Here is a 17057-nt window from a genome sequence, read left to right on the forward strand (position 1 = left end):
CAAATATATAAAGTGTAATTATGTGTGTAAATTATTGTGTACTTACACCTTGAGAAAAGTTGAATGGTGAACAAATTAATTCCTTTACCTCTAGATGGCTAGTTTAAAGGGTAAAAAATTGATGAGTTGCAATGAATAGGTAGTTTCCACTAAGGAGTAACCACTATCACATCATAGACTGGGAAAAGAAAATAGTGGACATTAGAATATATATGGGATTAGATTAGATTAGATTAGAATATGATAATAGTCGACAGGAAAGAACAAGTGCATAAAAGCTTAATTATTATGCTTTCGTACGGTGGTCCTTCCACTTCCCACGTGCCACGTATTTCTGAAGGAAACAAAGCGCGTACACCACTTTTTATTTCCACATATCAGGTTACCGGCTACCGGAACAATAAGTCTCACTGCCGTATATACCGTACACTTAACACCGCACTGCGGACCAGTTCTCTTCTCTCTTCCGACTCGTATAACCACTGAAACTTCTAATACGAGGTTAAAATTTTAATTAATAAAATTACACTTAAATATATTTTAATAATATATAATATATATATTCATTTGGACATAAATTTATGCAAAGTTATAGTTTTAGTTATTCTTTTATCTTTTAATTATAAAACTAAGATTAATTAAGAAAGCAGACAATCTGTAATCTAGCCCGATTTGAACCAGTGGATAATATGAATTTTATGCGATTAGGTTAAAAAATTCTGCACTTAATTTAAATTTGAAATTTAAAATTTAAATCTTATAATTTATAGGACACATCTGAATTTACAATCCAATTCATTGCAACTCTAGAAATAAATATAAAATTAATTTTTATATATAAAAGGTAAATTATTATTTTGCTCGACAGCATTTTTAATTTTTTTTATAACAATAAATTTATATTTTTTAACTTTATATTTGATTTAATTTTTATTTATCATAATTATTTATAAATTAAATTATAATATTTAAAAATAAATTATCAATTAAAAATATTTTATTATAATATAAATTATTTATCATAAATATAAAATATAATTTACATATTTGAATATAATATTTATTGATATATATAATTTATTTTAAATTTTAGCTATATAATAAATATTTAATTTATATATTAAGCATACTAAAATATTAGTATAAAATAAATAAACAACAATTATTAAAATATAAGTGCATATTTTGTGTAAAATATGAGTATTTATATATATATATATATGAAGAAATTATTATTAAAACTAATTTAATAATTAGGAGAAAAAATTGAGATAGATGCGGAAGAATTTAAGTTTGAATGTCATTGTTATGTTTGTAATATTGTGGATGAATAAAAAAATAATTTAACTTAAGCTTGGTATACATATTAGACTATATGACACTGTCCAGCAGTATTTTCATCTTAATTGATATAAGCAAATTTTTCTATAATATTAATTTGTATGGAATAAGATTCCTTGCTTCTTGTTAACTTCATTAATATTGGAGGGTTGCATTGCATGTGTATGTGTTCTCATCCATCGTTGAAGCCATCAGGAATCCGCGCACACTCAATGTCCATTTCCAAGGGCATCATATCTATTGAGAAGCCAATCACACAGCATATTCTTCAGCAAGATTTGGTTTGTCTTGTATATATAATTTGCTTTATCCTTATCATATAATACTGTAGTTTTTAATTTTACTCTTGTTTTGCTAGTTTACTTCTGATGTTTTTCCTCATAGTTTTTAATATATTTTTATAATAATATCATTAGTATAAATTATTTATTGACTTTAATACTATTGGTATAAAATATATCTGTCAAAAAATTTGAATAATCATCTTCAATTAGCTTTCTTTACTCAATCACATTTTTCTAATTTACAATATTCTAATTGATCAATACTTTATTTATGAAATTTAATTTGAGTCTAGTTCAAGTTGGACTAACTGCTAGAGAAAAAAATAAGGAGATATAAGAAATAGGAAATAAACATATTTTGTATTGGTTTATCTTTATATTATGACTATGTTGAGTCTTTGATCAACTCAATCAAATTTGATAAAGTTATAAAAGTATTATTGCACAAATTACTATCGGTTCAACTTAAGTATTTTTTACTTATCTCTTCAAACAATTTATTAAAGAATTCTTTGAATACAATGTTTCTCCAAAGCTTAAAAAAATTAAAGTATTTCACATACAAAATCTCTTCATGTTTTTAGTTAAAATTAAACTTAAAAAAAAACTAACAAATTTCATTTTTTTTCTAAAACATGTTAAAAAAATTTGCATACAAGATATTTTTATACAAAGAAATTTTAATGTTAAGAAATTATATTATAGTTATCCTTCTTCTTTATCAACAAAACTTCATATTTAGGTAGTTCTGATGATGACTATTATAAATTTTGTAAGAAACATTTCTAAACTTGTTTTTGTATATTTATCTATACGTACCTTAAATAAAAGTATTAAATACATTTTTTCAAATAGTCATCTTTTATCTTATCTAAGAAACAATTTATGATTTTTTTTAAGGGAATGAAACAATTTCGTATGCCAGTCATTAATACTTTTTGTGTTGATCACATTCTTTCCAAATAAGTGGTTTGTCTTTATTATTATTATTTTTTGTTGAAAAACATCATATCACCTTAAAATTCGACATTAATCTTAAAGAAGCCTAAAACTCTTTGTTCTATTAAGAAAGAGAACAAAGATAAAAAAAATAATAATCTTTCAAATAAACTGCATATTGAAAGCATTCATAGATGATACACTTAATTTGTTCTATCTATTTCAAAAATATAACTTTTGTATATTTTTTAATAAACATAAACATTTTGTCTTCTTATATAAGATCTCTTGTACTTTAAAAATATTTGTTTATTATCGATAAAACATAATCTTCAAGAAATTTTATTCTCTCTTTGTTCTAATATTTTAAAACATATCTTCAAGTAATTAAAAAAATGTATATATAATAATATTTTTTAAAAAAATTTTATCTATAATTATTATTTTAAATAAATTACTTTAAATTTAACTACATATTTATTAAATACTTGTTTTTAATTGTAATTATTTATGAAATATATTTTTAATCAACAAATAAATAAATAATTTGAGCGTGAGTATTAATATGTAATAAAAATATATTATTATATAATATATAGTTAAGTTGACATGCCCTTAACCAGTTAAACATTAATGTAACAGCTAGTTTATTATTAAAATTAATAATATGATTAAATTTTATATTTATTAAATACAATAGGCTTAGATAAATTAATCAATATAATATTTATTTATCAAATATATGAAATTTTAAAAAAATTATATATGTGAAAATATATTATTTAATAAAAATATTTATTACAAAACTTATTACTCAAACATATATGTATATTGAAATATATATTATAATATATAATATTTGTATAACTCCTAATGCAAGCTGGCCTATTAGCTCAGTTGGTTAGAGCGTCGTGCTAATAACGCGAAGGTCGCAGGTTCGAGACCTGCATGGGCCATTTTTTATAAAAAATTATTTTCTAATAAATCTATTAATATAATATGCATAAATTGATAAATATGTAATATCTTATCTCTTAATTTTAATCAATAATTATTACGTATAAAGTCACAAGGTAAAGGGGTCAAGAGTTCAACTTCAATTCGTCCTCAGTGGTGTAAAAGCTCTTAGCTTTCTCTCTTACCATTTTGTTTGATGCATGCATGTGTGTTTTTGGGTGCCAAGTTTGCACCTTTAAATTTAGTCTTTTACTAATTGCGCTTGTTTTTGTCTTTCTTGTTTTTTTGGGGTTTCCTAATATCATGGTTTTTTTTTTTTTTTTTCTTCCTGTTTTAACATTATTTTGTTCCCAAAATATGTGAGAAACTTCTTTTGCGTGCATGGGGAACTGGTAAATCGATAAAGATTTAATCTTTATCCCAAGGCATAGATAAGGATGCATGTTGTGGTTTTGTTTTGGATTTCCTGCACCATTCTGTTTGTCGGATATTTTTGGTGACTTGAAAATGTTAAAAATGGTAGTTTTTTAAGAAAGTTTTGGAAATTTCCCACACAAGGTGTTTTGTATGATAAAATCTCAGCCCTCAAGTCATGTGAACCATACTTACCTACCTATCAAATGCCATTATATCTATATTTGAAGTTGTAATATTGGACTTTGAATAAACTTATTGAGAAATATTTCTTCCAGTAACTTATATGCTACTCTTATAATTTAACGATGATTTTACTTTTACCCCTTGATACTGTGTCATGTGTATCATTTGGAATTTTTGTTGATGAACAACACAGATGGGAGAAGAGGGGTGGAATTTTTCCCCATCATCTTCTACAGCTACGTACACTTGGTGGAGATTGTACTTGGTATATATATACAACTACCTAGTAATGGTCATATATATATATATAGATGCCGCATAAATGTTGAAACCACTCTTCATGTGCCTTTAGAAGTTGTGATGCAAGCCTCATCATATATCACAATATGGAGAGGTTTCTACTTCAAGGGGTCGACCATCATCTGTGAGAGATATGCCTGGTGAACCTAGCAGAGAACAAGGACTGATTTCATGTGGAGATGGTCACTACTTTTCTATGATTGTTTTTCTGCCAGTGTTTAGTTGTTTGTTTATCATGGTTTATATGCTATGTGAGGGGCTATATTTTGTGGTTTTGTATATATTTTTGAGTCCTCAGTTTAGTTGAAGTCTTTAGCCCAGTGAATGTCTAATTAATTACTACTTTTAGTTTGGATGTGAGACGTTGAAAGCTAGGCAGACTCCATGGATATGTATGTATTTGACTTTGTGGTTCCGTAGAACTTATATCTAGAAGTAAATGGTTTACATTAACTGGTTTCAGTTAAGTTGATTATGATGGTGATGTGTCCCATGCTCATAGGATATAAGTGTGTTGTGATGTGAACATGTGTTATATTGCAAAAAAAAAAATATTAAAGTATATATATATATATATATATATATATATATATATATATATATATATATATATATATATATATAATTATGTTACTGGTATAATGTAACGACTAACTTTTTCAATTAATAATTATTTTGAAGTACGATTTATATTCATTTAAGTTTGAAAGATATTTTATAATTTTTAATATTTTAATTAAAATTTGTAAGAAAAAAATATACACTTGAATATAAAATTTTTCTAAAAGAAATATATACACTTGAATAGAAAACAAGTATAAATATGAAGAAAAAAAAATGTTAGAGAAGTTATAGAGATTAGATTTTATCCATTTTACTTTTGTGTTTTTCTAAGATTATTTATATATAATTTCTATCATTATTGATTTTTTTTAAGTTATTCTAAATCAATTATTTGTCTTTAGGAATTCTAAGATTCCAATTTCATAAACGATTTTCCAGTTCACCAAACTAGAGTCCTTGCATCAAGTCAAGAATTTGTTTAACTAAAAACTATAAATTTATCTCTAACATTCAGAATTATTAGGTGATTTGATTCAAAACAAATTTAGAAAATATTTTTCAACCAAAGTCTAAATCAAATATCAAAAGGCAAGTAACCAATCCACATCAGACATTAAGAACAAAATCAAATCATTATCACTTAATACTAAGAGATTATATATATATATATATATATATATATATATATATATATATATATATATATATATATATATATATATATATCAAAAGGATTATATAAGAGTTCGATAAATCACATTCAATCCTAACAAAAGAAGATGATTAGCTACTCATGAGAATGAGAGCAATCTCCATGTACAAAGAAAATATAGAAGGAGAAGATGAACCCAAAATTCCTATATATCTAGATGACTCTTCAAGTTTTTTTTTCCCTTAAGCTTTGTGTCTCTCTCAACTCTCTTTTGTTTGATGTCAATTTTCTCTCTCCTCATGCCTTAAATAGGTCCAATAAATAAAGCATAAAAGCTTCATTAGTTGAGCCAATTTCATTCTATTGAGCCCTTGAAGATAAAAAATTTCTTACATCTTTGGGCCAAATTTGTTCATCCCATTCCAACGACTAGGTAGATTTTGCTTTGCAACAAACTTTGCTATCTACCTCTGATCTATTGAGCCCATGTTGATCAGCTGAGTAGATTTGAGAAATCTTAAGGTCTTGGGACTTCATCAAATCTGCATAAAAAATAAGGCTTCATAAGTTAAAAATCCATAAACTCTTCAAAGACTATCGTATTTATACACCCTTTTAATTCCTTGAATATTTAAGGAGTTAGAACACATATTTCTTTTAAAACTAGTTAGATAAGTGTCAAAAATGTTATAATTTGTAAGTAAAATAAATGCTTATTAGATAGGTTAGTTTGGCCTATATTCTTTTCAAACTGTGAATTTTTGGCCCAACTTGACCCATGTTGGGCTATTGGGATGAATTGGCCTATTAAAAAAAATACATTGAAAAAAATTAAATATATGTTTTTTAACAATTAAAGAAAAAATAAAAATTATGACATGATTAATTGATACTATATATTACTTACATATGAATAGTTAGTTAGTCATAATCATATATATAGTCTTGGGTAGTTACAGATATTCATACATTAGAAGTTAAACATATTCTACCTAGAATAGTAGTTAACACATTCTTTAACTTTTTCTTGTTTAGTTAAAAATACTTCATTAGAATTAGCTGTTGAAATGTTTCTACAATTGGGTTCAAAATAATAATTTAACACTCTATTCACTGCCCAAATCCCTTCAAATTCAACATAACTATATGGAACATCATTCATGAATGCATGATAATACACCTAACAATTGTGTCTTTATAAGCTTTAGGACCAAATTTTCATTGCTTTAATAAATTAGCTTTGTTATCTCATATGACCCCAACATCTTGGTATTCAAGAGATCCAACATATTTAATAATAAGACGTCTTAAATGATTAGTAGCTAAAATAACTTTATATGTAAACAGTTTTTCATAACCATTGCATTTCCATTTATTCTCTCCCATCAACTAGATCAACCTTTCATTATAATTTCATACCTTAGAGGTATTAAGCTTAGTTTTCTTAGCTTTCTTAGTATCTTGGTCTTAGTCATTTATAATCTTTTTCTTACTTTTACTATTGATAGTATTAAAGAATAATTAGTAGCAACAATAGGCTCTTTCTATGTTAGGTGGAATTTCTATTGTATCTAAATTATCCTCCATGTTATAAAAATATCATCAACATTCATGGCTACATTATTCAAAATTAAACAAGTTTACTCATTCATTTCACACTTTTCATAATGAGTTATAAAACAACAAGTCAATATAATTTTTAATTCATCATAAGCAACAGCAACAATTAATAAACCAACATCAAACAATAAAGCAACAATAAACCAAAATTCATTTTATAATTCTTAGTGTACAACACACAAGCTTTAAAAAAATAAAATAACATACTTGGTATTTGGTAAGACTTGGGATTAAGGGTAGCACCAACAACAAGCAATAAAGTAACAAACAATAACTAAAATGAGATAGGAAAAATGTTAGAACAAGAAAAAGACTCAATTAGTTAGGTAAGTATACTTGAACAATTGAATAGAAGAAAAGAGTGAAACTCTCATAGAGATGACAAGTCACGGGATCAAGCCATCAAGAACGCAATAAGAGTAGAAAAACTCTCACAATGCTTAACCTTAACTTTAAGCTTATAATCACAACTTTGTAAACGAATGCCAACAAAAAAAACAATTACTATTATTATATTTTATTAATTTAGAGTTTAGGGTTTAATTTACCACCTTAACCTTGTAATCATTTACTTGTTTAACGAGTTAATCCATAAGCTTATGGACCAACTCAACATTGACCCATTTGACCTGTCAAGTTGAGTTAAAATGATTTGATTCTATTTAAGTCATCATTTTTAAGGTCTAACTTGACCTAATTTGTGAGCTAGACAAAATAGCAGATCAGGACAAATCCAAATTAATAACTCTAATTATATTTGGATTAATGATTTATTAGAGATTTGAGTTTAATTATATTTAAATATTTGATAACTTTATTTTCTTCTTAAATAAGTAGAAATAATCCAAGTTAATATATATATATATATATATATATATATATATATATATATATATTTATTGTTGGTATTCTTCAGCCGGGAGAATTAGTAGGTGATATTTTGAATTATACTATTTTTTAATCATTCGTTTAATATTATGTTTATTCATAATATCACCTAAAAGTATATTACGAGAATAAATGTTAGTTAGGACGCAGCTTATTATACCTTAAAAGAAAACAAGTACAAAAGGGTATCTTGAAATAATACTCAAAAAATAAATTGCATAATATTGATACCAATTGTTACAAAATAGTAATAATTTATGTGTTTTTACTGACAGTTCAATCACGTTTAACTATTAAAATATTAAATCGGTATCTTAATCGATTTAATAATCCATCCAATTTTAAATATATTGATATTTGGTATCAATGGATAGATCATTAGGATATATCTTACATGTTATTCCATGTCAGTGTGTTGAGTTTGTTATCCCACGTGGCCAATTCTTTAGGATACACCTTACATAATATGTGAACAAGTTGCTCTAGGCATGGGAGACATGTCTTTGTCGACTAGGATATGATGGTCTCAGATAGTCCTTTTGGTACACATGTTGTTTAGCCTGTTGGTCAACTAAACAAGGATAGGTTATGAGAAGATTATTATTTTAGATTAGTATAGAATTTTCGACTTTGACGAGATTGTTTTGAGTCTCATGATATCTATATGTAACAAGGATATTTCTTTCTTGTAAAAAAATTAATACAAAAAACATTTTAGATTGTTTCTTATAAAAAGATTAAATAATATTTCTTATTTGAGTTTTATATATATAAAAAAGGAGTTATAACTAACCGCTTACGATACAAAATTAATAACATACATTAACATATTCCTAAAGGAATATCTATTCGTATATATACATTATATTTCTAAATGGATAGTAAAATCCTAACCATCTCAACTAGAGATTTTTACACTCTTTCTCCTCTCATTAAAACGTGCATTTCACAACATTCTCCACAATTAAATTAACATTCCTAAAGGAATGTGTTCCTATACATTAGTCAACATTCCTAAAGATTTGTTAAAACTATATTTTTTATTTAATACAATAAAACATCATTTTTAATTAAATTACGTGGTTGCATGCTGTGTGTTGGATGGTTCATCCTAAGATTAAAAAGCATTGCTCATTGCCAAAGTGTATAAATATATATATAATAGTGTTTAATTAGCTAGCCTAGCCATATACAAGATATACAACATTTTTACAATAACTGAAGATAGACAACACGTGCAGAACCTATATACAACATGATGGATACAAATGCGGTTCACATATTTTAAAGATTCGTAAAAGAAACAAAACCAAGAGAAGAAAAAAAATTACTGTAGTGATAACTATTTCACATAGAAACTAAATATAAAGAGGTAGAGCTACAATTTAATAAAAGAATGAGAAGTTAGATCAGTGACTTTTGAAGCCAGTCCTGGATTGCATGGCGAAGAGAGTGGTTTGGAACAAGATTGCGATGTGAAAGCCTAGAATTTGTCCTTGGTGAAGTCTCATGACCACTTTCCAGCCATGCACGTATTGCCTCAGCTTCATAAGTAAAACCATCTGCAGCCACATGTGGATCCTGCATCACTTCCTGCAAAGTACGAACCTAGTGAGTGGAACTAACATAATTGACAATTGTTATTGTTTTAACTCAAGCTCTATGATTCACAGATCCATGGACTTGGTAAACCTTTTGTTTTACGTGAAGCTGAAAAAAAGGTTATGAAATACTACTAAGTGAAGCTGAAAAAATAGGCAAGTCAAGTGTGAATTAATGCAAAAAGGGTAGGGTACCAAATAAATGTAGAGTTAACATTGTGACATAACAATTAGCAAAAACTGTCACAACCATTAGGATGCATATCATTACTTGATGTGTTTGTTAAACGAGATGTGATACCTACAAAAATTGTGATTTCTAATAAATTTCAACTGTGATTTCTAATAAATTTTAACCAATAATAGGGTGGATGTTAGAAAGAGACGCTCAGAGAGTGTCACCAGCATTTCTCTATATTTTGACTGAGCTGAAACTAAAACTGAAGATTGAAAGATTGAATTACCAGAAATATTGGACAAATAAAATATGGAGGAGGTTGGCATAGCCCTTGAGAACCCAATTCAAAGGTGTTTGTGTCTCCAGAAGAAGCCCTCATTGGTTCCAGTACCCTCCAAACATCTGGATAAAGATTTGGTCGGTTCTTTCGATTCATCCCACAACACCTCAAAGCCAAGCGAACCAACTCTTCAGCTAGCACAAGTGGCCAGTTTCCAGCCAAAGGATCCAAAAGGAACTTCAACTTTCCAGAATCTAATGCATATTTCACTTCCTTTGTTATTCCCAGGGCTGGTTTCCCAGTCACCAATCTCAATAGAACGATTCCAAATGAATAAACATCCGACTTTGGTGTAAGTTCACCACATGCAAGGAATTCAGGATCCACATACACAAAAGTTCCCTTTGGAACAGTTCTCCAGAACTGTGTAGTGTTGTTACTAGAACTCTCTTGACAAGATAATATTCTAGAGATTCCAAAGTCGCTGAGCTTGCTAACAAGGTTTGCATCAAGGAGAATGTTGGCGGGTTTTAAGTCACCATGCGCTATGCTGTGAGGTTTATTGGAGTGAAGAAAAATGAGAGCAGAACAGAGTTCTGCAGCAATGCGAACTCGAGTTTGCCATGATAATGGAGGTGTGTTATCCTTACAGTTTAGACGATCTTCAAGGCTTCCACTGGGTAAATACTCATAGACAAGAGTCCAAGATTCTGGACAGGCTCCTATAAGTGTGATGAGATTGGGATGCCTTAACTTGCTCAATACTTCAACCTGATACAAAACCAAAACTGGTGTCAAAATTATATTTGTTTCACTACAAAACTGGACTAGATATATCAACTGGTGCCAAATGACTCAATTCATTTTATAGCTTCACATATATCAACTTACACATAACAACCAACTTTAAGATATTTCACATTAGAAAATGAGAACTGTCAGCAACACAACATACCCTTTATTGTCGACTAAGATTTATTGAAAATCACATATTTGAGTTCCTCTTCTTATTTAGTGGGTCACTTTTCTGGTTTTGTAGTTTTTAATAAAATTTAACCAATAACAAAGAATGTGTTAGAGAGTGCGTTGTTAACACTCTTATAAATTAACCACCCAAAAATGGTTGGTGCTGACCAAAATAGGATGATGTTCAAAATATCAAGCAAAACTCAAACCATCCTACCTCCTGCTGAAACTCCAAAGGTCCTTGTGTGCTGTCAGGATTCAACATTTTTATAGCCACCTCGGTGTGATGCAAGATACCTTTAAATATACTTCCATATCCACCTTCTCCAATCTTGAGGGATGGATGGAAGTTACTTGTTGCTTCTTTAATCTCTGCAAAGGAAAATTCTGAGAAGCGTTGGAGCTCATGTGCGGTTGAGGCCTCCCCTTGTTTTCTCCTTAACTCCTCAGCCTCTCCCAATGCATTATCACGCTGCATTTGCATATCATCTAGTTCATCCTTGTAGCTTTGTAACATGTTCTCAGCAGATGTAATCTTCTGCTCCAACTCCTTGATCATAAGATCAGTTGATGCAATTTGATTTTCTAGCGATGATTTCTGATCTAAGGCAAGTTGGAGTTCTTCATTAACTTTGTCTGTCCATCTCTTCATATTATCAAGTTCTTCATTTGCTTTCTTTGCTTCTTCCTCTAGTTCTTTCCTCAGTTCCAGCTCTTCTTTATACAAGTTTTCAGCGGCTTTAGCCTGTCAATTGGGTGGTTCAAAAAGATTCTAATTAGAGGTTATATCGACTTGCAATTTCAGCACACCACAACACAACCTAACGTGATGCTTATCCATTAGGAGCCTGTTTGAATACAAGATTATAAGGGATTTTGATAACTTCTCTACTGAAAATAAAGAACTTTTTTTCCAATAAAGAAACTCTCAAAAGCACTTCTTACTAGTATCCAAACAAGTTCTAAATGATTTTAGCATCAGTTAAGCTTTGTTTAAGGTTAGCTCATACACCCCAATTAGATCTGATAAATGATTTACGCCACTTGGAATAATTTAAAAACAAAAAAATTGGGTAAAAACAACTATAATTAACTTTTCCACTTTATAAACATGATCATCTACACAATGCAGAAGAGCTCAACAAAAGAAAATTTACCCTGCGAATAGCATCAATGGCATCTTTTTCAGCTTTCCCACGCCTAACAGTTTCTTGATATGCATCCCTCCTAGCATTCGCAGCCTCAGCCATTGCCTGTTCAATTTGATCGTAGACAGCATCATCCATTCCTCCATCCTGCTAGTTTTCAAACACAAATTTTAGAATATTATCACAAGTTCAGACACTAAGATACTATTCATTAATGCAAATTCAGGGTGTAAGAATGCCTCTTCATCCATCACAAAAAGGAACACACATGTTACACAACAGACATAGACATTCAGATAGAGGAAAAAGTATACATACCAGAACACTAGGAGGTGATGAATGATGAAGATTCTGATTAGTCTGAGAAAGGCCATTCAAATTCAAGTCTAATACATTTTCACTGCCACCACTAATCAAATTTGGGGTCAATCCTGGTTCAACTGAGTCAGAACACACTGAGACAACTGAAGGACTCTGAGGAGTTAAAAACCCTTCTGAAGAAGAAACAGATGCATAGCTCCTCCCATGTCCATTGTTGACAGTCCTTGCTCTACGAAACAACTCTTGAGCTGGATTAGTTAGTTTTATCCAATGATTTAGCACAACAGATTGAGATCTCGAATGAGGTGAATGCCCATCTTCAGAGTTTGCCTTTTTCTGCACCAAAGGAGATACAGCTTCTACATTCCCTCTATCCAAATTGCTATCCCTGAGTTGATATGGCACTTATATCAGTACCAAAGATAATATGATCAAATTCTATTGTGAGAATAAAGCAAATTATGCTTGAAGAAAAATCAAGAAACAGGCTTTCTGAAATTATTAAATCCCTAGGCAAACTACAAAGCTTCTTTCAAAATGACATTTAGCTCCATGTGATACTATCCCTTGTACTTCAGCATCAATTCATCAGTATTCAACTATTCGTGAGGCAACATACCTTGTGTGTATAAGGAACCCCTTGCAGATAAACAGTATATGACAAGAAGCTGGAGCTTGTTCACATACATATATAGCTTTCTTAGACCTGAGGGCAGTCATTCTCCTGCAATCATGCAAATGGAAGCTCATCAAAAACATTATATTGACTTCATCATAACTGATGTAAAGGTTAAAAAAAGAAAAATTATCTGTAGACACCTTGGAGTAAAAAGACTTGAAAGAGATAGGAAGACTAAAGATAAATAATTGATAATTGAAACATAAAAAAGAGAGAAATAAACAAATAAGTAGACCTAGGTGTTTATAAATTATGAGTGTACAAATATCATTACTTAAAAAGAAAAAGTTACAAATAGTTTATGAAAAAGAAATGCTTTTTGGATAAATTTTTTTCTTAAACACTCCATTAACATTCATCATTTATCTTTATCTCTTTTCCTATCACATCATATTACTTATATAGTACGTATATTTTTTTTTCTCCACATCATATTACTTATAGTACGTATATTTTTTTTTTCCTCTCTCTTAGACACCCCCATCAATACCTAATTTTTGTTTTTTGACACCTAAACTATCTATTAGACACTTATAAAAGAAAGAGAGACAAGAAAAAATATAACTACGACAGATAATATGATGTGATAGGAAGAGAGAGATCGAGATAAATGATAGGTACTGTTGACAGGATAAAGAAAATAGTTCCAAAAATCATTACTGAGATAAATAGTATGGCTCCAATATTGTGTTTTAGCCTCTTTGTTGCGGGCGGGCGGGGGAGACTTATAGATGGCTTCTTACCTAGAATGGTACTTATCAGATGCTGCTCCCATTACAAGTTTCTGTATGCCATACTGGGAGATGAGTTCTACAATTCCTTTTTCAATGCAATCCTTTTCAATGTATAGTTTCCCTGCCCGCACCTACATCAGAAAATTATTAGTAAAATTTAAAACAAGTCTTGAAATTAATACTGCATGTAAATAGACAGGTATGCTAGATAAATTACCCCCATCCTTTGACAGATAGAAAGATAGGCATCCATTGTCTTGTGCATGTCTTGCCTCTGATTTTCGTGGTAAGCTTGAACTTCCTGTTCTTCCAGTGCACTTGCACGAAATTTAGCACCCACTATAAATAACCAAACGAACAAGTTAAAGACCGTCATCCGAAAAAAATGAAAATTGTACGCAGCTCAGCAAAGAATTATTAGAGCTAAGTCCTTGAAATTAATTGCTAGAAATGATAAACCATAAATGTCAGATTTGACAAAAGCAGTCCAAGAAAACATTTAAGAGCAACTCCAATATAAGCAACTTAAGTCCCACTTTCTTGTCATGGAAAACTCTGATATGTGATAACAGGAGTTACTTGAAAGAGAGAGAGTTATTTCCTGAAACAACCATTCTTTATTGAACATATTTGGAACGTTTCAGAAATAATAATGATAGAAAATTAATTTCGTATAATATTTATGTATTTACTATTGCTTTATTTTATTTTAATATCTATTTATTGTATATTTTTTCTTGTAATTTATTTTCTTTCATTATAGTGTAACTATCCTTTTTAATAAAAATTTAAATTTGGTTCATAAATGTTAGAAAAAAAATTCTAAAAGTTAAATTTCTTAAAGTTTCTTACTAGTAGAGTAAATTTGTGTTTGAGTTGCTTAATGCTGACATGACACAATAAGAACCATTTTTTTCATTTTTCAATGCATGAAGTAACTCAAATGAGTTGCTTCCATTGAAAATATCATTGATCATAGCATAGTTAAATAAATCTTTAAAATTTAAACAAAACCCAACATATTAAATTTCTAAGTTTAATTAGGTTGTGATCAGGTTGTGATCATCTTCTGGGCCATTTTTAATTCATATCACTTAGTAATTTCTAATGTAATGGCCATGATATTCATCATGGCAATATATGCACACCAAACGAGTAATTCTTGTATGAGAACAGTATGCTCATAGGCACACATAATCAATAAATAAAAAAACTAAGATTTATATAATTTTTAACAAAAAAAAATCTGAAAGTTATTAGAAAATTATCTTTAACTTTTGATTAATTGATTTTGAATTTATTTGGTAAAATCTGAAATTAAAAACATTTTTAAGAGTTTTTTTACTTGGAAATAAAGAGTATTTTTTTAATAATGAAACTTCTTAAAACACTTCTAAATTTGTATCTGAGAAGACTCTTTATTTATGAGTACTAGGGCTGTGTTCATCCAAGATATACACTAAACCAAACACCAACTTTAATTTAGGCAGGTTTTGCCTGTGTAAATTTCAAAAGAAAGAAGAAGAAAAAAAACAGTTATGTCATAAAACTATAATCTCAATCCTGCAAACACAATTGCATGCACACACACATGTTGCAAACTTACTCAAGGTCAAGGGGATCATAGGCGCTGGCACGTGAACATGAAGAATGCAAACTCTCTTTCCTCCAGAGTTCTGTATTGCCCATATCAGATTTAATTTGCTATCTTTCACATCTTTTGCCACAGCAACGTAGATTGTGTCATTAACCATACTCGGACTTGGCTCATTTAAAATTTCTCTCCTACTGGTCATGATCCCAGGAACCCCAATATCACGAAGTGAGTTCACAGAATTGACTCGTGGTGGAGTTGCAGGCATAGGACTCAGACTCGCCACAGCCATGCTAATAGATGAAAGATGGTTGAACAGATGAAGCAACCTTTGTAGTTTTTCCTTTTTTCCACTTAGAACACGGGTTTAACTGAAACTCAAAACTACCTACCTATTCAACTTTCTCCCTATTATGGCCAAAGAAATATAAAAGAATTCAACTTCACCTCTCAACAAATGAGAATTCTCTCTCTATATGTACATGATCATCAAAACTTGTTCAACCCAACAACCCAAAATAAAAAACGAATAAAAATATTAATAAATAAAATCTATTAGACTTGATCCCCAAACATTATCTCTCTATACAACTAAAGATAATTTTTCTCTTTCTCTCCAACTCTTCCCACTTGTCTGAATTAAGAGATTTCGTTACCAAAATCTCTCCATGCTGAAATGGAAATTATGGAATTCCCACTCAACAATAAAATAAAGAGAAAAAAATCAGCTTTTCTCAAGAATTAAGTAGCATGAGCGCAATATATAGGACACTCAAATTCGCACAGGCATGCAACATGGCACAAAAGTTGATAGGATGATGGAAACTAATGACACAAAAGTGATGAAATGAAAAGGAAATGGCCTTCTTTTTCTATCTGCAGGTGTTCTATCTATGTTGTCTCAGAGGAATAATGGAAAAGAGTGCGGTTGTCTTGAGCTCGTAACATGGTAGCGTACAAACAGAAGAGACACAGAAGCAATCATAAATAGCAACACAGATGAACCTAGGAAATTACAAGAACAACCCCGTGTCCCTATCCCTTTGGGCTCGTGCTCCTTCTTTCTCTTCTTCTCCCTCCATATGTGTTGCCTATGCGTGCTTCACATGAAGTTTCGAGGAAACAGATTTGCCTCACTACTTGGACTTTCAATTAATTCCAATCTTCCGGAATTATGAACGTGATACAGCATCTCTTTCAACAACAACAAAAAAAAAAAAAAAAAAAAACTATTACAACATCCTTCTCATAACCATTAATGATTAGTTTTTTTTTAATTTTAAATTAATTAATGTTTTAAAACTTAAAATCTAATTAATTACACTTTATTAAAAAAATAAAGCAAAATAAATCATTAATCATATCTTAATTTTACACAACTATTAATTATTATCTAATGTCTTTTTTTTTT

At 29.5% G+C, this 17057-nt stretch overlaps 1 protein-coding gene and 1 non-coding gene across 3 annotated transcripts; one reads left to right on the forward strand and one right to left on the reverse strand.

Annotated features, from left to right (window-relative positions):
- Positions 1–3446: 3446 nt before the first annotated feature.
- TRNAI-AAU (transfer RNA isoleucine (anticodon AAU)) lies at positions 3447–3520 on the forward strand. Its single transcript has one exon. It is a non-coding gene; the product is annotated as a tRNA-Ile (tRNA).
- A 5759-nt stretch (positions 3521–9279) lies between these two features.
- Positions 9280–16780, reverse strand: LOC109800625 (U-box domain-containing protein 33). 2 transcript variants are annotated; one of them, XM_083070198.1, is made up of 9 exons: positions 15659–16780; positions 14270–14391; positions 14062–14183; positions 13259–13363; positions 12637–13027; positions 12328–12468; positions 11388–11915; positions 10211–10975; positions 9280–9738 (listed from the first exon to the last, which is right to left on the reverse strand). In XM_083070198.1, exons 1-9 carry the CDS (start codon positions 15936–15938, stop codon positions 9550–9552), a joined length of 2643 nt encoding a protein of 880 aa, XP_082926324.1. In that variant the 5' UTR covers positions 15939–16780; the 3' UTR covers positions 9280–9549. The 2 variants fall into 2 exon arrangements, with proteins under 2 accessions (XP_082926324.1, XP_082926325.1); XM_083070199.1 differs by having other exon boundaries at positions 12328–12465; positions 15659–16778.
- Between the last annotated feature and the right edge of the window lie 277 nt (positions 16781–17057).

This window comes from Cajanus cajan, chromosome 3 (genome assembly GCF_000230855.2).
Source record: "Cajanus cajan strain Asha chromosome 3, NIPB_CcT2T_4, whole genome shotgun sequence".
NCBI classification, from domain to species: domain Eukaryota; kingdom Viridiplantae; phylum Streptophyta; class Magnoliopsida; order Fabales; family Fabaceae; genus Cajanus; species Cajanus cajan.

Bases quoted from the DNA above. Each gene is read 5' to 3' on its own strand.
- LOC109800625 (XM_083070198.1), bottom strand. From the start codon at position 15,938: ATGGCTGTGGCGAGTCTGAGTCCTATGCCTGCAACTCCACCACGAGTC. The intron at 13,364-14,061 runs GTAAGAAGCCAT...GCATGATTGCAG, and splicing joins TCTGATAAGTACCATTCTAG to GAGAATGACTGCCCTCAGGT. The intron at 12,469-12,636 runs GTATGTATACTT...TTTGAAAACTAG, and splicing joins CATCACCTCCTAGTGTTCTG to CAGGATGGAGGAATGGATGA.